General features: G+C 48.7%; 9 protein-coding genes across 9 annotated transcripts in view; 6 read left to right on the top strand and 3 right to left on the bottom strand.

The window, feature by feature from the left end:
* CNG02210 (cytochrome-c oxidase, putative) overlaps nucleotides 1-63 on the top strand; it is a 537-nt gene extending 474 nt beyond the window's left edge. Inside the window, exon 4 of the mRNA XM_571929.1 lies at nucleotides 1-63. This exon is cut by the window's left edge and continues 100 nt beyond it. The gene's annotated coding sequence lies outside the window, so the exon portion shown is untranslated.
* A 290-nt stretch (nucleotides 64-353) lies between these two features.
* On the top strand, nucleotides 354-2,065 carry CNG02200 (hypothetical protein). The gene is made up of 4 exons (XM_571927.2): nucleotides 354-434; nucleotides 504-581; nucleotides 687-1,096; nucleotides 1,151-2,065. Exons 1-4 carry the CDS (start codon nucleotides 402-404, stop codon nucleotides 1,968-1,970), a joined length of 1,341 nt encoding a protein of 446 aa, XP_571927.1. The 5' UTR covers nucleotides 354-401; the 3' UTR covers nucleotides 1,971-2,065.
* A 124-nt stretch (nucleotides 2,066-2,189) lies between these two features.
* CNG02190 (conserved hypothetical protein) lies at nucleotides 2,190-4,047 on the top strand. The gene is made up of 3 exons (XM_571926.2): nucleotides 2,190-2,438; nucleotides 2,499-3,387; nucleotides 3,440-4,047. The coding sequence occupies exons 1-3, from the start codon at nucleotides 2,262-2,264 to the stop codon at nucleotides 4,021-4,023; spliced, it is 1,650 nt and encodes a 549-aa protein (XP_571926.1). The 5' UTR covers nucleotides 2,190-2,261; the 3' UTR covers nucleotides 4,024-4,047.
* Nucleotides 4,017-5,967, bottom strand: CNG02180 (conserved hypothetical protein). Its single transcript, XM_572186.1, has 4 exons — nucleotides 4,502-5,967; nucleotides 4,375-4,450; nucleotides 4,274-4,324; nucleotides 4,017-4,222 (listed from the first exon to the last, which is right to left on the bottom strand). The coding sequence occupies exons 1-4, from the start codon at nucleotides 5,917-5,919 to the stop codon at nucleotides 4,121-4,123; spliced, it is 1,647 nt and encodes a 548-aa protein (XP_572186.1). The 5' UTR covers nucleotides 5,920-5,967; the 3' UTR covers nucleotides 4,017-4,120.
* A 711-nt stretch (nucleotides 5,968-6,678) lies between these two features.
* On the top strand, nucleotides 6,679-7,814 carry CNG02175 (hypothetical protein). The gene is made up of 4 exons (XM_024658623.1): nucleotides 6,679-6,819; nucleotides 6,880-7,275; nucleotides 7,317-7,437; nucleotides 7,482-7,814. The coding sequence occupies exons 1-4, from the start codon at nucleotides 6,788-6,790 to the stop codon at nucleotides 7,716-7,718; spliced, it is 786 nt and encodes a 261-aa protein (XP_024514545.1). The 5' UTR covers nucleotides 6,679-6,787; the 3' UTR covers nucleotides 7,719-7,814.
* On the bottom strand, nucleotides 7,769-8,860 carry CNG02173 (hypothetical protein). The gene is made up of 5 exons (XM_024658622.1): nucleotides 8,706-8,860; nucleotides 8,635-8,659; nucleotides 8,471-8,584; nucleotides 8,406-8,420; nucleotides 7,769-8,356 (listed from the first exon to the last, which is right to left on the bottom strand). The coding sequence occupies exons 1-5, from the start codon at nucleotides 8,757-8,759 to the stop codon at nucleotides 7,854-7,856; spliced, it is 711 nt and encodes a 236-aa protein (XP_024514544.1). The 5' UTR covers nucleotides 8,760-8,860; the 3' UTR covers nucleotides 7,769-7,853.
* A 103-nt stretch (nucleotides 8,861-8,963) lies between these two features.
* On the top strand, nucleotides 8,964-10,416 carry CNG02170 (hypothetical protein). Its single transcript, XM_024657552.1, has 6 exons — nucleotides 8,964-9,368; nucleotides 9,423-9,582; nucleotides 9,632-9,756; nucleotides 9,807-9,872; nucleotides 9,923-10,056; nucleotides 10,115-10,416. The coding sequence occupies exons 1-6, from the start codon at nucleotides 9,056-9,058 to the stop codon at nucleotides 10,220-10,222; spliced, it is 906 nt and encodes a 301-aa protein (XP_024513225.1). The 5' UTR covers nucleotides 8,964-9,055; the 3' UTR covers nucleotides 10,223-10,416.
* A 1,828-nt stretch (nucleotides 10,417-12,244) lies between these two features.
* CNG02160 (conserved hypothetical protein) lies at nucleotides 12,245-20,172 on the top strand. Its single transcript, XM_024657551.1, has 8 exons — nucleotides 12,245-12,475; nucleotides 12,556-13,546; nucleotides 13,844-13,981; nucleotides 14,278-15,342; nucleotides 15,808-15,947; nucleotides 15,995-16,072; nucleotides 16,123-16,206; nucleotides 16,256-20,172. The coding sequence occupies exons 4-8, from the start codon at nucleotides 15,328-15,330 to the stop codon at nucleotides 18,153-18,155; spliced, it is 2,217 nt and encodes a 738-aa protein (XP_024513224.1). The 5' UTR covers nucleotides 12,245-12,475; nucleotides 12,556-13,546; nucleotides 13,844-13,981; nucleotides 14,278-15,327; the 3' UTR covers nucleotides 18,156-20,172.
* CNG02150 (uridine kinase, putative) lies at nucleotides 18,616-21,200 on the bottom strand. The gene is made up of 14 exons (XM_024657550.1): nucleotides 20,931-21,200; nucleotides 20,747-20,879; nucleotides 20,654-20,691; nucleotides 20,563-20,598; nucleotides 20,483-20,510; nucleotides 20,385-20,433; nucleotides 20,271-20,334; nucleotides 20,131-20,217; nucleotides 20,008-20,073; nucleotides 19,763-19,954; nucleotides 19,537-19,707; nucleotides 19,261-19,489; nucleotides 18,781-19,203; nucleotides 18,616-18,728 (listed from the first exon to the last, which is right to left on the bottom strand). Exons 1-14 carry the CDS (start codon nucleotides 21,111-21,113, stop codon nucleotides 18,691-18,693), a joined length of 1,737 nt encoding a protein of 578 aa, XP_024513222.1. The 5' UTR covers nucleotides 21,114-21,200; the 3' UTR covers nucleotides 18,616-18,690.
* Nucleotides 21,201-21,245: the final 45 nt, after the last annotated feature.

The following is a 21,245-nucleotide window of genomic DNA, read 5'->3' as shown; positions in this document are numbered from 1 at the left end:
TTTTAGGATTGAGCTATAGGGACGTGTTGGATTGGAATTAGGGATGCATCTGTGGACCAATTGCTACCAGACGTGCCAGGCTCTGGGTACCGCTCTGCTGTTCTGCTGTTGCCCGAGCCGTGATGACTCTGCGCTCGAGTCTCACCCAAGTCTGCGAGTTCTCTACTGACGCCGACGCTTTCCCGGTGCTTGTATGTCGTCGGAGCGCTTCGGGGGTTTCCCCTCTTTCTCGGTGGCTGTATTACGTACAGCCTGAATGCCATGTAATTACGTAATTCCGATTAACCGTAAGACGCGCGCGATCTGGACATTTACGGTTAACCGCGACCGCTCGCTCTCCCACACTTCCGTTTCCTTCTTTCTTCTTCTTTTCTTCTTTCCACAATGTCAATATCACCAGAATGACCTTCCAAGTGCCCCCAAATGATGCCAACGTAGGTTTAGCCCATCCTCTCGTTCCCCGGCAGAGCCTCCGCGACGGCTGACAAACCTCCTCTTAACAGACGGTCAGCGTGGCCATGCAGGAATGGCTCGAATTCCAAGAGTTCAAAAAATTCCAGGCGGCACAGCGAGCAAAACAGGTCAGTTTAGTTTCAAAAGCAGTGGCTGCTGTCTTTGCCTGCTATACAAGTCGGCTCTCTTTTTTTCCAGATAATGGGCTGACGTTATGGTATTGTAATTCGTAGAGTTCACAGTCTACTCCCTCAGCTGAAGAGGTCACCAAAAATCTGTCTAGCGTAAATCTCAATGGCTCCTCCGGTTCAGACGAACGCCAGCCTCACCCTCAATCGCCCGCTCGAACCTCAGCTCCGGTCGAAACTGCTACGTCAGATGGAGGCTGGGGGGAACCTACACCTGCTCCAGTACCCGCTTCCACCTCTGAGGACAACGCTGGAGGATGGGGGGAACCTACACCTGCTCCGGTGCCCACTTCCACCTCTGAGGACAATGCAGGAGGATGGGGTGAACCATCCACTATCGATCCTGCCGAAGCCCATCCCACTGAACAGAATCAGGTCCATTCCCACTTGGCCCCAGAACCCGAGCCTGAGCAACCGAAAAAAAGCGCATACGTACCATGGGAAGGCGGTGTTGTGTAAGTTTACGTGTAACTGCCAACGCTGGACCCGAATGCTTATCAAGGCACCAGCTATTCACAACCCACCCCTATGCTCGAACCCGTTGAACCCTTACCTCCGTTGGCTTTCCGCTCCCGACGAAACAAGCGGTCCTCCAAAAACGCAAGCAAAGCCAAGTCGGCTACCTCGGGCGATGAAGAGAGGTCTGTCTCTGGTACCGATCCTGGTGGCTGGGGTGAACCTGCCTCTGGTGGATGGGGCGAACCTGCTTCCGCCTCCGCCCCTTCTGAAACAGGTTCGACTCCTGCTGGTATTCACCCCTCGCGCCTGCGGATGCTAGGTGGAGGCCCTGTCGTCGACCCGGTCCCTAGTGCCCCCTCTCGCGACTATAGTCAGCCTTCGTCCCGTCGCGTGACCGGGGCCAACGCCTCTGTAGGCGGTGATAATGGCTGGGGTAACAGGCGACGTACTCCTTCTGCCACTGCCGATAGTGATACTCTTTCGCCCGCTGCAGCGTCTTTCACCTACCCACAACCTGATGCTCGCCCTGCCCCCCCTTCCGGATCTGCGCCTGCTGGTGGTGCCGCGGGTATCCATCCTGATCGGCTGAGGATGTTGGGAGGTGCACCTGCCGCCAGTAGCCCTCCAATGGGTTTCGGTGGGTCCCGGGAACCACCTCCCCATATGCGAGGTGGAATGAATGAGTTTGGTGCGGTTGCAGGTGGCAAGCCAAAGGACAGCGGATGGGGCTCGCGAGGTAAGAGAGGTCCTCCTGCTCAGGCTCCCGTGAGCAACGACGGTGGCAATAGTGGGTGGGGTCAGACGGCGAACGCTAGTGGTGGTGGATGGGGCAATGATGCGAGCAATGGCGGGGCTCCGGGAGGATGGTAAAGATACATAGCATTAAAAATGTAAATGACGATGTCAAGCACCTCTGGAACTGGTGGGTATAGTAGATTACGAAGCATGCAAAATGTGAATGCAGGCATTTGCTGGAAAGAGGAGATGGAAGTGATGACGGCATAAGATTGTACCTCCACCTCCACCCGATAAGAGAACAAAGGATTCGTTCCGAGGGGCTATCGGCGGCTCTACTCGACTGACTCTCCCCCGCTCCATTCAGCGGTCCGCCCCCATGTATCCCCAGCCATAGTTCAATCCTTTCAGCCGTGTCCTATATATATGCCAGCCCGTACACTGGCAACTGGAAATAGCAACCATCTGCGCTTCTGTCTCCTGATCACTCCGACCCTTAGGAGGCTGGTATCACATTTTGCTTGGCGATCGAACAACAAACAGTTGCAAAAAAGTGACAAAATGGTCATGGGAAATACGGAAAAATTGAGCGATGTGACCAGGGTGAGTCATATCGTTCGTTGTAGGATCTGCGTCCCACTGACACCCTGCTTTGCCAAATAGCTATCGGCCCATGTCACTCGGGTTTTGGGCCAAAATCCGGGCCTGATGACACTTCAGGGCACAAACTCCTACCTCTTGCAGCCCCCTTCGAACCCCCATGCTCCACTCATTCTGGTGGACACCTCATCACCACACACAGCAGCGCAATACGTCGACTTGCTCCTCGTGCACTTGCACCACCTAGCTCTCGAATCTGGAGTACGTGAGACCCACTTTGAATCCTCTGCCGCCCAGGTTTCTTTGAGAAACTTCAAGGAAGAGAGGAGAGATGAGGTGAAGAAAATTGTCAAGGAGCAACGGGAAGCTGAACCAAGAGCGGATGAGCTCGGCTTGACAGAGTACGGTCCAGAAAGTACATGGGTCAAAGGGTACGAAGGGAAGACGGGGGTACGCAAGCTACCCACCATTGAGCATGTCGTCCTGACCCATCGGCATCTGGACCATGTTGGTGCATTGCCTCTTCTCCTTAAAACTCTAAAGGAACACGGATGTCCCCCTCCCAAATTGTGGAAACTCCCTTCACCTGACGAAGCCGAGCTTAATGCATCAGAGCGAGATCGTCCCACCTCGGACTCGTCTATTTGGCACTCTCTGCCTCCTGGGACATACACACCTCTCTCACCACTTCAACCTTTTCATCCTATCCTGCCGGGCCTCATGATCTCTATTATCGATCCGAAGTATAGGCATTTGTTAAAGCACAACGAGAATGGCAAGGCAAAATGGAATGAAGTGCCCGAAATTGCTAGAGTCTCGGTGAGATGCCTGAAAACTCCAGGACATACAGCCGATTCGGTCAGTTTGGTTTTGATGGAGGGAGAGAAAGGCGTTTTCACAGGGGATACAGTATTGGGTCAGGGCACCACGCATTTCACCGATCTCTCGACTTGTGAGTCTATTTTGTGATCATCATTGACTAGTAATTGATCGTGTGGGCCTAGATATGACCTCGCTTCGGACTTTGCTCGCCCTTAAACCCAGAGTCCTCTATCCGGCCCATGGACCTCATATACCTTCGCAAGAAGCGTCCGTCTCCCACATCCAGACTTATATCACACATCGGCAGAAACGAGAGGATGAGATTGTGGCTACGTTGAAACGCTTCTCCCCGTCGCTCAGTGTCGAAGATGGAGGTGAAAACATCGCAGAGGCGCTTATCACGCTAAAAAAGGAGATCCATGAGAAGAAGGAAGCGGAAAACAAAGTCAAGGGGCGGTCAATGCTCGATAAACAAAAGGCATCCCCTCTACCCGACTTTGAAGAAGAAAAAAAGGCACTTGAAAAGATTGACGTTTCAAAGGGAGTGAGCATGAGCGTCATCGCAAGAATACTTTACAAGAGCGAAGATGAACGGTTGCTCTTTGCAGCTGCAAAGAATGTCAACGCGCACTTGGATAAGCTTATCAAGGATGGAAAAGTGAGAAAAGGCAGAGTAAGGATGTGCAAGTTGATTGGCGGTGAGGTTGGAGAAGTGGAAGACATGGACGGGTGGGAGTGGATCGGGGAGAAGGAAAAATCAGACTGAACTATGTCATCAAGGGGATGCAAATGTTGTGATATAGTAACACATGGACTGTTCTACACTAATGTACAACCGAAAAGTCTATTAAATTCCTGCTCAATCAAAACCCGAGTAATCTCTGTAACATCTGCGACGGCAAGTCATTTCTTGTGTTGATTTCTTTCGGGTCCAATCGATCAAAGACGGCAGGCGAGGGTTGTGTCTACGCTTCATGTGTCAGAATATCAGGATCAAGGTAAAGCAGCATACTTACGTTATCGACTCGGCATGCATCCTGGCCTTCTTGTAAATTCAACATATTTGCCTAAAGCCAATATGTGAGTTGAAAGCCCCGAGAACTCGGAAGATACTCACCCCATACGCATCGCGCTTCTTTCTTTCCGCCTCCCTCTTGGCACGACTCTCGTCGAATTCCTTCTGCTCCGAGGCGCTATGACATTCATTAGCATTATGATTAGATAGTAGACGGGTCATGCCTTACCTGAGCACCCAGTCATCATACCATCCGAACCTCCCTCGTTCCTTCCTCTCCTTCTCTCTCTTGTCTTCTTTGCCTTTAGCACTTTCTTTTTCGTCCTTTCCCTGCTTGGAGTTCAACACGTTGAGTGTTTGAGCGAGTAAACTCCCACCGAGCGCGGTAGGTTTTACTTTGGGAGTGGAATTCACTGGAGTACTAGTTGCACTTCCAGACGGACGTTTGATATTACCTGATGGTGTCTTCTTCGCATTCAACAGCTTGTTTTGAGGAGTACCGTTGACCGATCCCGCAGATGGTGTTTTTTTATGGGATACCTCGGTGCCTTCAAGCTTGGTGATGGCCTTGGGTTTGGGTTTGGGCTTTGCCGTCGCTGTAATAGATGCAGGGACAGAAAGCGTAGAAGATTCGGTAACAGGGGATTTATCCTTCGCTTGTGATGATGAAGGCAGCTTGTTGCTAGATTTTGAAGCTTTGACTGGTGACAGAGGTCTGGCGGGTGAAGTTGGCTTCGGCGTAGTTGTTGTAGGTATTTCAGACATAGAAGGTTCAGGGGTGGAGGCAACATCCTCATCCTCATGGTCGACAACGATCCTCTTAGACTTTTTCTTGGTCTTGGTCGGCTTTTTTTCCTCTTCCATTCTCGCCTTCGTTCTACCCTCACCATCGTCTTCCGTTCCTTTGCTGTCGTTCTTTGTCTTTCCAATCTTTTTCACCTTGGCTCTTTTTAGACCTACATCCTCCAGACCTTCGTCATCTATGCTTCCAGACGTTCTCTTTCCAATTTTTTTCTCCATATCACTCTTCATTTTCAAAGCGGACTTCTCTCGTTCATTTCCCATCTCATCTTCTACAGGAGCCGTTACCTTCGTAGTTGTGGCGTCCCCGACCTTGAGCTTGAGGCTTATCTTTTTGGGGCTTGTATTTCCGGAGTCTAATTCCGTAGACTTATCCGCAACAAGCGCATCGACGTCTCCCGCTGGAGGAACAGGGGTCGGAGCAGGAGACGGAGCTTCACTGTTTTCCGCTGATCCAATTTCGGACATTCTGGTCCTAGCTCTCGTTTGCCTGCCTTTTCTAGTTACAGAGCCCTTTGCCATATCGGATACTGGCGCCATAAGATCTCCGGTATCACCTCCTTCTTTCTTTTCGACATCCTTTGCTTTAGGGACAGCTTGGATCTTTGTTGAAACCGTTTTCACCTGTTCGGGAGACGGGGCAGGCGTCAAGCTTGAGTCACTTCCTCCAGATCCAGGTCCTTCAGCATCGACACTTGAATCTTCCTCAACACTTGGCTGGGGCGAAGTTGACGCAGCTGCTTGGACGGGACTCTCGTCGTCAGAGTCGGACTCTGTGGCTACGATGCGTCGTCTTGATGGCCTCTTTTTGAGCACCGCGGATTTGGCCGATTTGGAGGGAGGCATTGAGGAGGATAATGGTGGTCGACAAGCGAAATGGAATATAGAAAAGTCGAGAAAATGATAATATTCTGTTGACGAACTGCACAGGAGTTCGTTCTGCCTTGGCTGCTCTTGTCGCAAGATGAACACGATTCCCACGGTGCGTCAATTTACTGTCACTTTCACCAGATGCCGAAAAGGGTTCCATCCCATGCAATAATGGTCACAGCATGCATGAAGGATAACAGCAGGAGGAAACAATGTATGTCTCATGTCCAATTTTGCTGGGTATCAAATCAAGCCAATCTTGAGTTCTGCCCTCGGTCTCAGCAAGAAAGACCTCGGCTGGGCCTGAACAACATGGTCAGAATTAAAACTAATATCGCTTTAATGAATGCACATCTGTGTCTGCTCGACACTTGACAGTATATAGTATCTGTACAATGTATAGAAGGTTCTGCTAGGGAGGCCAAGGAGGCTGGGGAGGGCTTCTTCCCATGTGAGAGACGCAAGCTGCTTCCGTAGTGGGCAGTGACTTCCGATCGCTTCGTTACGCCGAGCCATCTGTTGTGGGTTTCGTCGTACTTGTTTATAGGCATGATGCAAACGTTATGCATGGCAAAATGGCATAGCTATGGCAGCGTGGCCAGCTCCCATGCATCATCCTCGAGCAGCTCTGTCCCGGAGGATAACGCAAGACGAAAGACAGACGCACATCGGATGATCGAATAGGAAGCGCCACAATTGTTGCCACATAGGATCGTCACTGTTTATTTTCTGGCATCGAAAGTTCGCAAGTCCAGCAGCAGACAGGACAACGCTTCTTCGTCTTTCTCGACCACTTACATTTCCTGTGCTAATACTATACAGCCCAAAGCCACAGGGCCACGGGATGGTGCAAGTATATAAGAAAACCCATGAATAGTAAGTCGCCTATCCACATCACGCAAGCCAGATGGGACTGACAGACCCCGCCATGTCCAGCCCCGACCCACCACCCACGCCGCTTTTAGCCTTCTTTCTCCGATACCCTAATCCTTTTGCCCGCCATGTACTGTCAGTTGATGTACTCTCTCGCCGGGTGAATCCCGTCACAGGTCAGATCCATACCACTAGGCTTATTTTGAAGAGAGGAATTTTGCCAAAGTGGGCGACAAGATGGTTACCATCAAGTGCGACATCAGGAGGCCGAGGTTTAGATGCTTGGGTTCTCGAGGAGAGTGTGGTGGACCCACCCGGATGGGGAGAAGGGAGGGATCTGCAAGGAGAAGACGAGGAATATGGAAGGCAGCCTAGGCTGAGAGTGCAGCAGGGAAACTTGAATCATCGAAAGTTGATGCATGTTATCGAAGGCGGAGAACTGAGGGCTGGACCTGACGGGTAAGTTTTCTAATCGAAAGGGTCGTATTGACCATTATCAGTACAACGTTACATCACACGACTGCCGAGGTTCGGTCTCATTTCGGTGGTGCATGGTCAAGTCTTATTAGGCAGCGGATAGAGACGTATGGTGTAGGCAGGTTTGAAGGCAACTCTGAAACAGTAAGTTTGACAATCCGTTCCGACCTCATGCTTAGATCTTCCAGTCTCGCAAAGGCATGTCCCTTATCCTGTCATTGCTTCGAAATCGGCAGCCTCTTCCAGAAACAGCAGAATTTGAGTTCTACCCGCCACCTCCCCCCGCTTTCAGCGACAGTTGGAAGGATATACCAGAAGCTGGAGCATCACAGAGGAAAGAAGGATCACCAAGAAGCTTTTTCCTGTCCCCAGGAAGTTTGGCAGCATGGGCAAGGACGAAGCGTGCAAATGGGGAAAGCGAATAAAATTTCGGCAGCAGCAGATAATAGTCACCGCACATCAATTTGGAATATAAATTTATTGTATGCATGTACTCAAAGGCTGAGATGTTAGATGTACAACAAAGAGTGGTGATAATACGTGATGTGACTAGTTTTTTTCTACTTTTTGCTTCTCCTTCTGGGTTCCAGCCCTCCCTTGCCCATCTGTACAGACTGCACACCGTTCTTCTGCGGCACTTCCATATTCCCTGTCTGCGCCATACGCCTTTTAGTATCTTCTTCGGCCAGTTTCCTCAACTCTTTGGCTGACGCAGTCGATGGATCTATAGTCTTCCTCGGCGATGCAACCCCTGGGGATTGGGGAGTAGGCACAGGATAAATAAACGGAGAGCGTTCGTTCGGCGCCTCTGTAGGGTGATTTTGCGGCGAAGATATGAACCTCTGAGCCTGCGCCTTTCTCTCTGTATTTGTAGAAGGTGCACCAATCTGGGAAGGTGGATGTTCAACCTCGGAGCCGTCTGGTAAGAGATAGCCCTGGCGAATACGTTCTTCACGTTCGCGAGCCTCAATCGCGGCAACCTTCGGAAGGAGGGAGATTTGTCGCTCATAATCGTGTTCAAGTTCTTGCACCGTCGGAGGTGTTGTACGAGTGTGAGATAACCCTGACTAGGGAGTCAGTGGCGTCTTCACTCTCCTCGGTTTGTGGCTTACACGCTTTCCACTGAACTGAGAAAAAGGTCAGTAAAGTACTGTCAGCGTTTGGAAATCTCCCTCACCTGGTGGCTTCAAGTCCGCACGGCCATATTCAGCGATATCGCGATTAACGGTATACTCCACAAATCTTTTAGTGCGGCCTCCTGCAGGATTTGGTATCTCAAAGTAGCGGTTGCCTATACCTGATCAGCTGGCTGTTATTAATCAGTGGGGCTACAGGACATACCTTGGAGATCATAACCAATGAGTCCCTGTTCGTTATCAGAGGACTGGCCAAGTTAATAGCAAGACACCCACCTTGGGTTTTGCAAATGGAATCAGCCTTCTAAGGGCGCTGAATACGGAGCTCATGAGGGTAATGGGACGCTTTGTAGAGCAATGGACAATTACTGTTGCTCGTCTCTGCTTCCGCTCATACTCTATTTCTCTGCAGCTGCTGTTGTTGGTGGTGGTGGATCGCGGCGGTTGAAAAAAGTATTAAGTATTTATTAATTATTAATTAATTATATGATGATGGCCAACAAATATGTCAGATCGCCTGTCGTCACAACCTTAATACTACTACGGCGTGCGCCAGAAGGAACAAGTACCGACCTTTATCATTTAGGCTTTCAACTTTTTTCTTCTTGCCAACCAACAGAAACAAAATGTCCCACAACAACCAGCTGGACCCCTTTGCAGACGAGCCCGCTCACGCCACCCTTGACACCGACCCTTTTGCCGACAGTGTCAGAGACCCATTCTCCCAACCCAATGAATCGTCAGTTTCCTTTGGTGGCGCGGGTGGATCCACAACGAATACGTACGGCGACTATGGCTACGGTGGTGGTCATGCCAATCAAGATGCCAATAAGAAAGCAGAAGAACTTAGAAGGAGAGAGGAGGAGTTGAATAGGAGAGAGGCGGAATTTACTAGAAGACAACAGGAGTCTGGAGCATATGCCAACAACTGGCCCCCAAGTACGTGACGCTTGAAACCACTGACTAAGACGTCAAGTACTTACTTCAGTACAGTCTATCCCTTTGTTCACTACGATCCTAGTGTCATCCAAGACCCATCCAAAAGGCAAACCATTACATTGATTGGATACCAATGGTATGCGCTCGTAGTGGCTCTCATCATCAACTTGCTGGGGTGCATCTTCTTGCTGATCTCCGGGAGCTCAGAAGGAGGGTGAGCATCAATTCACTGTACCATTCTGACTAAGCTTATCTTCATTCAGAGCCGATATGGCGAGCTCAGCAAGCTATCTTGTCTTTATCACGATTGCCTCCTTTATCTTATGGTTCCGACCAATTTATCTAGGCTACTGCAGAAATGAAGGCAAGGCTATGGCTATCTTTTTCTGTAAGTTGAGGCCAGTAAATGGTATGAAATGCTGACATAGAAATGTCCAGATATTTATTTCTTGTTCTGTGGCTTCCACTTGCTCTACTCCATCTACATGTTTATCGGTATTCCTTGTAAGTCAAGCTTGTACGTTGGTTGGAGTACACACTGATTTGAACTGCAGCTACCGGTTCGGCTGGACTAATAAACACCATCTCCATGTTCTCTCAAGGACATATCCTGGCAGCGGTATTCGGCACTATTACAACCGTTCTTTGGGCTTTACAAGTGCTTGGCGGGGCGTTCCTCTATAAGCGAGTACGTGTCACGCCTTTTGCCATCAGGTACCGCGCTTACAGTTCATCTGCTTTCATAGGTGTGGGACTTCAAGAATGGCAATTCCGACATTAGTATGCAAAATGCCACCGATCAATTCAAATCCAATTCTATCAAAACTATAGTCCTGCATCAGAGCAGGCTGTAAGTTTGTGACTACAAGCTGAGCTTTGGAGCAGCCTTCATTGGTCAGTCCACTGCTGGAATATGTTGTCGACGCTATGAATGCTGTTTTCTTGGGATGATTAGCCTGCCACGTTAGATTCTGAAAATGTATATGAAGCTTGAATTCAAACGTTCCTCACCACGGTCAGCTAACATTGTTTCACGTAGATGCATGCCATCTATTGCATCAATGCGGGGCATCAATTTTTAGTATTCCGGCCGCTGCAGAACCATTGTTTTACATAATTAAATTCATTATCTAAGGCTCCCACTGAAACCAAATAAGAGACTTAAAAGCTACACGCACTGGTATCGACCTCTGTCAAACATAAACATGAACAAAGAAAATGTGGCAGACACTGTCACACCTGTCGTATGACATTGTAAAAGTTGAGAGATCATCGTTTCTCATTCAATCGTTGGGGCTTGGCGATAATCGGGATCAAAGCGATTCACTGAAAAAAAACGAGACGTTGTTGCTTGCCTGTCAGAAATCAATCGCATGATCGTGGCTACGTAAAGCCAAGTAAAGGATGATGAACCGGAACTACTACTACTGCGCGCAAATGGATCATGTATCGCTCACCACATATCACACTATTTGCTATTACTAGAGATACTATTTTACTACGATCCTGAAGCCCATCAATCAATCGTTGCAAACAAAAAATACTACGTAGTAAGGGCCGGGGATCCGATACTTTATCGGTCTACTCTCTCCATCTTTCAATTTTTTTTTTGCTGGCCATTCTGGCTGGTTGCGAACAGGGTGGGAGATCGAACACAGTACATATTTCCTCAACTTTCCACAGGTTACAGCTTCCATAGTTGTTCTGTATATATATTGCTTCCCAACCAGCAGAACTATTATATATTATACCATGAAATTATAAATTACTACAATCGACATCATAATATATAATGTAAGCCTCTTGATGAAATCATACGCTACATAGCTTGTAAGCCAATCAACCATCATCAGCGCCTTGAACCACGAACCATCGGCAGGGATGTGGATCCTGTCGATGCTGTTATTATTGAGTACCGTTTAACGTACGAAGAACCGCTTCGTTCAACGCTTGATAGTCGAAAGCTTGCACTGTTCACCATGTACGTGCTTGAGCTAGGGCTTCAACAGACTAACCACCAATCATTCACCAAACGCTAAAAGAAAGGATCATCATCTTCATCATCATTCATCATCATGTCAGCAACATCACGACGGATCACAGATCATAGTTAGATCACTACTGCTCGTCAGACATCAGCTTCCTCCGGTCTCGGTCGGGAGCCAGCAGCAGTCAACAGTTCCCATAAGAAGGAAAGAGGAAGTAAGTAATAGATGGTAGCAGTAGCAAAAATTAGCAGGCAGCTTCTGGCCCGAAGAAGCGGAATACAATAGTGTCGAGTAGTAGACCAAAGTCCCACAGAACGCGCAGACGGACGGCCTTTTCTGCCTTCCATTTTCCAGTCTATGCACAAATCTTTAAGCCCAATGTTGATTTCTATGCTGTCCGCTGGGACAATTGGCATCAAGATGCTCCTGGTGAGTCAGGCACATTGCCCAAAGGAGTAAATATGTGATTATGCCTGCTGCTCTGCTGCCACCATATATTCCGCCGTCTTTCCGCTCCTCCCCTCCCATTGCATGCTTGTGGCGTTCAGTTTAATGGCTTCTCCAATGGAATCCGGTACTTTGAGACCGGATCAAGCCTTGATTGATGAGTGTTTTTTGATGTACGGAAGTTGCAAGCTACACTACTACTGTGGGCAGGATGATCTTAGTTCTCAATGATGTGGCAGGCATTTTATAACTACGAGCTTCTTGAGTGATTGGGCTTGCATATGTCCGCAATTTGGGAAGAAGAGAAGTGCTGGCACGAGACCGGAGATCATCAGAGAAAAATAAAAACAAAAGAACCCAACGATGGAGACGGACAAAAGACAAAAAGCACCCAGATAACGCGTTTCATATTTCATACCTGATCAGGGAGATAGCCGGCGCTTCGTGTTCACCTTACTTACATCCTATAATCTATGGCATTCACGTTTCATCAACAAAAGCGATGGCATCAGATCGGTGAAAAAATTAGTACGTTTTACCGCTGAACATAGAGGCATTTGAGCCCTTGATCGTCCTCTGATCTTTCGCCTCGCGACTTGATCCCTTTTTGTACTATCCTAAAAAATCCAACGACAAAAAGCTAGCGTATGCAGCTGCTTTGTATAAGAGGATGTTAGTGTGTTCCCGGGTGTAATTACCGAAAGCCGAGTTACTTGCTGCCGTCTAACGCTGATCTCAATTGTCTTGCTCAGGTACACCACTTCTTTAGCCGTATCTTCGGCAGATAAGAACAATGGCGTTCAAATCATTTTGGCCGTGTACGATACACGGGCCTTCACACAGCGACAGCTTGTATGCCCAGGGTCAGCATTTCCCTGATTGAACATCATGTATCAGACCCTGTGATATGGAGGTGAATGTTGCGGAATAACCTGTTCCTTCTTCCGGTAGAAACGGGAGGGAGAGACGAGTGGCTGAAGGTTGAAAAGGGTCGTATAGTAGGTGAAGCGGATGAAGGAGAAGGATATGAACGATACGGCCATCTGCCAATTAGGCTGTACTGCTGCGTAGACAGCAATGGCTTTGCAAAGGAGAGATACCAATTGGCACTACCGACACAGCGCACGGCTTGCTTGTTGGCTATAGCTCGTGTCTTTGCGTATGGATGGTGCACGACCTATCTTCATCAGCTGCCCTGATCTTTAAAGGGTCGAACTTCCTTGGGAATATCAAGGCACGGCGGCGAAGGGTATGCAAGCAGACATCAGACAAGGGACAAGGACGAGTGGGTGACAGTTTGGCTTACTGCATACGACAGAGGCCGAACCAGAGCCAGATATTTGACTGCCTTCTACTCAAGTGCAGCCTTTCATCTCAGCAATCAAAAGGATCATTATCCGGCACGGTTTTCGGCTTTCCTAGACGGCAAAGAAACGTACAAGAATGAACAAAAAAGGATAATAAAAGAAACAATAAGACGTGCTTTTTACTCGCCCATTGTTTCTCAAACCTGGCTCTATCGATCAACCTTGTTCTCAACTACTTTCCAATAATCTCCTTAGTTACTTAAACAAAAGACTTTGCCAATTCGCAGACCATTCCCTTTGCCAGCAACATCTTCCATCACTGGTTCTTCTGATTATCTCGATCCGACTACTTGCAATACCGCAAATCCCACGCTCCTTTGTACTATCAGTTGCTTCCACGGTATCAGCATCAGCAACCTCCTCCTTGTCTTTTACGGTGGGTCTTCTGAGCCATATATCTGTCCCGCTGTGAACAATGATGCTGACCAACGCTATTCATCTATATATCCCTGTTCCTCATCTTGCCCCTTCTTTTGATTTCTTTTCGCCGCTGTCACCACATTGCGCGTCTCGCCTCCGCCATAATGGACTTCCACCGTCCCTCCACTTTATTAATAACATCACCGCTTTATTCCACCACCGGTTATACACACACATCCGCAACATCAAAACTTTTCCGGCACCCTTCCTTTGTTCCACACAACTCTGTATGCGGTCCTTCGGACATGCATAGCGATCTTCCCGCGCCTGTGTTAATCTGCTTGCTCGACTCACTTGGAGGTCGCAGCTGGCACCTGGCTTCATCACTCCATCTTCAAAAACCAAAGGTTTGACTAAGCGTTATCCGTGCTGTGATCATATAAGGAACATTGTAAGTGGATAATCTCGCAGACATGTTTGGATGTGCGACGTGGGAGAGGTGTTGTACTCTCAAAGTGAGGCAGAATGTACGACGTAGTGCAACACCGATGTTTCACACCTCCCAAAATCCGTGTCTGAAGACCCTGCCTTTGGATGAGCGGTCCAATTTCGATTTTTGATGCTGCGTCCTTCGGATTTTGATGGGTTCCGGATGGGCCAATCACCCTGCGAAATGCGTGACGTCTGATTCAGGAGGGCCAAAGTAACGCTGATTTTTTGATGGTGGGCGAATTGTCCCGTTGATAGGTGTCATCCGCTGGTCTATTCGGTCTCCTTATAAGTGTTTCAAATTCACACTACTTTCGGAAACGCACAGTCGACGGCGTCTGTGAGCCGGGAAACGCGCAGACTTTTACGCAGGGCGAAACTTTGTGAGCGCTCGTTTTGATTCTGGCATCAGATTTCATGCCGCATCTACGTGCGGTTTTCGGCATAATGTGCTGGAGCCCGACTCTGACGGGGCGAACGAGGGCTGTATCAAGTCTCCTGGGGCCAGTGCTCCAAGCTAGCATGGCCTCGATTACCGATATGGCTTGCGGCAATGCAGCATCAGCGCCGTTGCTACAGAGTAGACTGGTGTGCTGCCATGTACTGCACTGCTGTATCCGTCTTGCTTCGAAATGTACTGTCAGGTCTCGTCTTCGGAGAGACAGCCACTTCTACGGAATGACTGCTGACTTCTGCCTCTCCGCCTTTGCCTCTTTCTCCGGCCGTCCTTCAATCCTCAACGCCATATCACTTGGCTGTGATCGGGATTTGGGTACATTTTGATTTTCATAAAATACATCACATCGCCTCGCCTCACCTGATCGTGCCTTCTCCAACTGCCCTCGCATATTCATCTCCACCCTGTTTTCCGGTTTCGGTGGTCGTCGACCAATTTTAACCACTAACTCTCTCCACAATCATCGCTCGACCCTTTTAGATAAGTTGGCTTTTCAGTGGTGCCAGTATATCATATATCACTGCCAGCACGTCCGCCAACCTTCCTCCACCTCTCCATTTCAAAGCCGTCTCCACATTCGCTATTGTGTTCGTCATACACGAGGCAAGCCATCTCCGAGCGTCTCCAACAAAAGCAAGCAAATTTTTACCATTATCTCTTGGCTGATCATCCACCGGCATCACTTCTGCTACACATCGCTATACTCGACGTATCCAAGCTCTGCATATCTGTCTCGAGCCTGTTAACTGGACTATTGTTTATTCTCGATTCCGTCTTGCTGCTTGTTGCTACATCAAAAGAAAATTGGCGATTTCTGTCAAGCCAGTTTTAGCTCGAAAATCGAAATCAAAATGGACGTTCTTGACGTGAGTGAAAAAGCTTCCTTTTCTAGCTGTACTCCTTTCCTTCATTCTTTATTCCTTGGTTTCTTTCCTTCGTCGCGTCATTAATCCACCCAAGACCGCAACCAGTGGCGACTCTTTTTTTTTTACACAACTCTTCCTTCCTTCATTCCATTTCTCTCTTTCTCCATCCAGCAGTGCAAAACTGACGCACATTTTCTTTCACTAATGTCTTCACTGTCGTTCATGCCCCTTTCTTTCGACCGATGCGACTCGTTCTCCTCCATCCTTTACGACAATGATCAATACCAACCTCCACGGTTACCCTTTCCAACCCGTCCGTCGCTTTCTGAAATCAACAATGCCGACATCCTCAACCTTGATGATGACGATAATCATCCTCTTCTATGCCCTGCCTCTCCTATCCCATCTGACATATCCAATACATACTCATACCAATCGGGTGCCTTTGGCGATTCCAATTCACAGCTTGTCAACGACCACAACCATGTTGGAGCCGGCCACAGTGTCCAGGCCCGACCTTATGTCTGCACTTTTGGTACTTGTGACAAGGCGTTTGCCAGAAAAAGTGATCTTGCAAGGCACTTTAAGATTCATACCAATGACAGGTGAGTCAGCTCATCCGTTGTGGTAAACAAAGCTAACGCTACCCCAGAGCCTTTGTCTGCACCTATCGCGGTTGTGGCAAATCTTTCATCCAGCGATCAGCGTTGACAGTTCATTACCGTGTCCAGTGAGCTTGATCAGCTCTGTTGTCAAGGTCGATGCTGATGTTTTATACAGTACCGGGGAACGACCTCACCATTGCGAGACCTGTAACAAAGCATTTGCGGACTCGAGCTCGCTCGCGAGACATAGGCGTATTCAGTAAGTCAATGGTTTGTTTCAGCGATGAAATAGTATTGACAAAGGCTAGCACTGGGAAACGTCCTTACACCTGCCACGCTGCTGGTTGCGGAAAACCTTTCGCTCGACGCAACACCTTGCTCAAACATTTCAAGCGGCAGCATCCAGGACTACCTCCGCCTTCTACTGCTGCCCAGCGTACCTCTATTCGAATGCCTATTCAGTCTCTTGGTCCAAGATCCTCCACTGCGTCTATGTTGTCCCAGCAATCATTCAACTCCAACGCTGACCGCTACACCGCTAGTCCTTCCAATGCTGGTACCCCCCACGGCTTCGCCGCTCCCCACCCGCCGGAGGGAGCGGCGTACGCCTTCCATGGCGGGTTCCCCGAACAGGTACTCGGAGGACATCCAAGTGCCCAACAGCCCATCATCTTTCAAGGATCTGGAGGTATCCGACCTCACTTGCAACAATCCCCGGTCCCTCCCGGATCCGTCAGCCTCACCCCAGTCTCTACTTCTGGACCCCATTTTGCAGGTGGGTATGGTACCCAGACGCCAACGAGCCCAGCGCACCATGACCGAGACAAGCACGGTATCTCCCCAGTATCTTCAATCGCAACGAATAGCTTTGGTTCCGGACAGTACGCTAGCCCGCTCTCTGCCTACCCGCATGCAAGCAGCTATCCGCTTACGCGCATCACAAGCGATTCAGGAATAATCTGGCATAGGTCACTCTCAGCTCCAGAAGAACCTCGTTATGAGGCTTCTCAGTGGAGCGGCGGCAATGTCGGGGCTGGTTTCCATGCATCACAATTATCCATGCCCCAGACACCAACCCATCTCTCGCCATCTTACCCCTACCATCTACCTATGCAACAAAGATCGGCCACCAACCCTCTTCCCAAGACTAGGCAGCTGTATTCTCCTTCTTGTCATGGTTCAGATGATGAGCGGGATGAACCTCTCGTATCTCTACCGGACGCCCACCCTACCTTTGCCATCCATCCTCCCCAGGGCATTGTCAGCGTTCCTATGTCCAGCATTGAAGGTTCCAACATCAGCCACATATCGAATCATGGGGGCCAGATTCTGTTCGCTCCATCTCAGAACGGTCCACTCCACAGCGCTCCACCCGCTATTCAGCGTTTCAATTCTATGCCAGCGGTGCCAACTATGAGCTCCTGGGGCCAAATTCCTCAATACCAGACTCAAAGTGTCGGCAGTGCTAAAAGCGCAGATGAGGAGTGGGAGGAATTGCAGAAGGAGATGCTCAGTCGGGAGGCATCAGTCGGGACTGACAAGGAATTGAGTCCTGCTACCGAAGAAGGGAAAACCCCCAAGGATGGTGAATCCATCAACCACTGGGGTGAAGCCATTGCATATCCAGTGCACCCCCATCTGCAACATGCCAAGGATCCGTTCCATTCAACCTCTTCCACCTTTATTGATCACATGCACAGCAGCGATCCTCTCCCTCCTATCCACGTTTTCTCCAATCAACCTCACCACATGGTTCTCACTCCTATCAATCCCAATGGCATGTACCCCACCCCCATTACGCCTGGTGAAGAGTGGGCTCAACGTCACATCAAGCCTACTGCAATGCTTGGCCGTGGATATCCTCGGCAACACATTGACGTAGAGAACAAAGAAAATGGCAATGAAATCGCCGAGCATATCACCCTTACTACGCCTCCCAAATATCAGGGACATCGCAAGGACAGCCGATCCGTGACTGCCGTTGGCTTAGGGATTGCCAATGTTCATTTTACCGAGCCACAAGCGATTGAAGCGGGCGATGCGTCAGAAGTGAAAATGGAGGATCTTGAGAGCGAAGAAAGTGATGTGACTCCAGAGGACGATAGCGACGATGAATTTGTGCTTGGGAGGAAACCGAGAAGGAGTGCAAGGAAGGGTGGTGTGAGGAAGAGGGGATCTAGAACCGCCACAAAGAGAAGACGTTCGTAACGTTAATCCAAAGTATTGACTGGTCCTTTGCCATATACCCATCTCATGATTCGCCATACGGTTTTATATCTCACAATTGTTCTCCTTTACGAGCTGTCAGATCACGACTTCGGTGTCAGGAAGGAAAAAGAAAAAAGAGAAGTAGTAGTATATTCGCCTGTTACTCTAATTCGGCCTGAGCTTCATACGTTTTTAATAGCTTGTTAGCTGCGCTTGGCCTAGTCTTCAAGTCTATCTTTCGCATCACCACATTTTTCCGCATTTGCCACATGTTAACGCTTGCATCGGCCGTTCCCTTCGTTAGTTGAAGATTTTTATGTGCCTATTTATACGATTTTTGACGACTCATTTTTACGCTGTGTTATATGATTATTGTTTGATATACGATAACTGAGAGACGTTCCAAAAGACATGCCAGAGTTACAACCTTAATATACACAGGACTGATACAGCCAACACCATATATATATACATGGGACGCATATGGTGGAGACAGATAATAAAATAGCGATGAGTGATTGTGGGTAAAGTTGGATCAAACGAGGTAATACCGATCTCCAACATGGCCCATGCCTTTACTGCTGATGAGCGTGGTCTTTAACAACGACGACAATGGCATACTCACCTGGGGAAATGACCCATGCCCTCTTCTCTCCTGTTGATGAATATGTCCTTTTATGCTTTCTAGAAAATTTCAGTTCCTCTGTTCCCTTCAAGATGTTCATCTTGAAACCATCCGCAGCCAGCTCCTCATCCGTCTTCAACAGATCTTTCACATTATCCCTCTTCCCGTCCTCTTCATGTCCTAACTGATCGACTAGCCTGATCGCGAAATCACCCTCACCAGCCGCCTCGCCAATAATGAGACTTCCTGGCATGTAGGAAATCTTCACCTCGTCCAGACCGGGGTCAATAGCCGCCGTAACGATCTGAATATTAGGGAATGCGCGGAGGACAGAATATGAGGCTGAGCGAGAGATGAGGTATGTAAGGAATATGATACGGTTCTGAGAAATGCCATGGTCAAGGAGTACGCGAATGGCCATCACTGATATCCCCTCATATATTAACTTCATGCTTATACTGGGCGGAGGATAGAACTCACTAGCAGCCGCACCCGTACCCATCTGCGAATCCAACAGCAAACATCTGACATCTCCATTTGTCTTCCGCGATCTCAAGCAATGAGGGAGATCACTTTTCAATAACAATGGCTCGCCAGTCTTGGGATCGGACTGGATGAGTATACCGCCGATAGGCACATCACGGATGACTCGACGAAGACCTTGAGAGAATGGAAGACCAGAGCGGAGAATGGATACCCCCACAAGGTTCTACGGGCGATGAGTACAGAAGAATCTCTCAAAGAGGGATTACTCACTTTGGTCTGGGAAACACCTTTGTAGACATTTTTATTCGGTGTTTTCACAACCTTGGGCTCACAGGGAATAAGTGTAAGGGCTTTCTCCACGATGATGGTTGATAAACGATCGATATGGAAGATGAACTCCTCTCGACAAGTGGTGCGATCGCGAAGTATTGTCATGATACCCTGGAAATAGGCAGTCAACAATGGTTTGCGGGTTGGAATCCACCACAACACGCACACGCAGCTGGTTACTTTGCTCAAGCAAAACAATCTGCTTGTCAAATTTTTCCACTGAGGGAGTGCTGCTGCCGCGATTTTCACCAATATCGGCTAGCACTCTACGGAACCGAAGAGAACGAGACTCGAGCTGGCGCTTGATATGCGAGACAAGAAGTTCGATGGCAAGTTGATTTGAAGACCCGGGAACGATCTGACAAGGTTGATAAGGGTCAAAATTAGGTAGAATAGGTGGGAAAGATTTACTATATCGGCATAGCGTGATGAGGGCTGGACAAAAGTATCGTAGCTACTTTTAACAAACCGCAAATACTAGAAATAGGGATTGAGTTATGATCAGATGATGGAAGAGGTGGAAGAGTCACTTGCCTGGTCGAGGATACCTTCCACATCACGCCCTCGCTCCTTGACATCTCGCTTTATACGTCTTGCTAGCATGAGATCTGAATCGCAGTTCTACAAAGTCTGAATTAGAAGTAACCCCGGTGATTGTACCGGATATGCCATACTACGAAGACCTTGAGGTCGTACAATTCCCTCAATTCTGCAGATTGAAGCGCCATGATACCTTCCCTGAGATTAGATTATATTAGAGCTGCTTCTCGCCAAAAGAGGTAACTCACACAATAATGACGCTTGCACCGTAGATATATTTTTTCTCCGACATACGTTCTACAGTGTTCATCAGTTGATAGCCAGCTAGAGATCAGGAGATACAAACGATGATGATGGAAAGAGTAGACGGGGATCTGACGCGGCCTGTAAGACAACATACTGCAGGGACAGTTGAGTTGGACGCACCTCTGTAGCTTTGCCTTGCTTCAGGTCCTTGATGCACTATCAAGGAAACATCAGCTTTTATTTTACAATAATTATTGATCATCCGTCATACCTGAGCGAACAGCGTCATGTCAATGGCGTCGGGATGGTCTAATAAAGTACATAATTGAGCATCTTCATCCTTCTTGCAAGTGGTTTCGCGTACCAAGGTCCAAGTCATTTTTGAAAGCCAGTTCGACCTCTTCTGGGGAATGAGCATTGTAAAACGAGTCCTGGGACAAGATAAGAACCGTGGGAATGTAGTTGAGGGCCGAAAGGATAGCGCGTGCTACAGACGTCTGCCAAAACTGCTTAGAAAGATGCGTATCACTTCAGAATTGTAGACATACCTTTCCGGACGCACTACCTCCGGCAATACCCACCACGTATGCCTCGATATTCTTGCCATCAGGGCCATACCAGGGAGCCCGTCCGTGGGATATCAGGACCTGGTTTTTGCTCCGAGGCTGCGTGGGGTCATAGACGGAGTGTTTCTGTGGTCTGGGAGTGCGATACCCTGCTGGCTGTTCCATGCTGGTTGCTCCGTGTGGCCCTTCGAGGAGTCTGAAGCGCTTCTGAACAGTTCCTGTTCGCTGCAGCGAACTAAATAAAGCAGACACTTCGACGGCAATAACCGAACGGTAAACACGGCCTGCCTCCACTTC

The sequence above is a fragment of the Cryptococcus neoformans genome (assembly GCF_000091045.1).
Source record: "Cryptococcus neoformans var. neoformans JEC21 chromosome 7 sequence".
Lineage (NCBI taxonomy): Eukaryota > Fungi > Basidiomycota > Tremellomycetes > Tremellales > Cryptococcaceae > Cryptococcus > Cryptococcus deneoformans.
The sequence above is the reverse complement of the archived record's forward strand: the minus strand, read 5'-3'. Positions and strand labels throughout refer to the sequence as shown.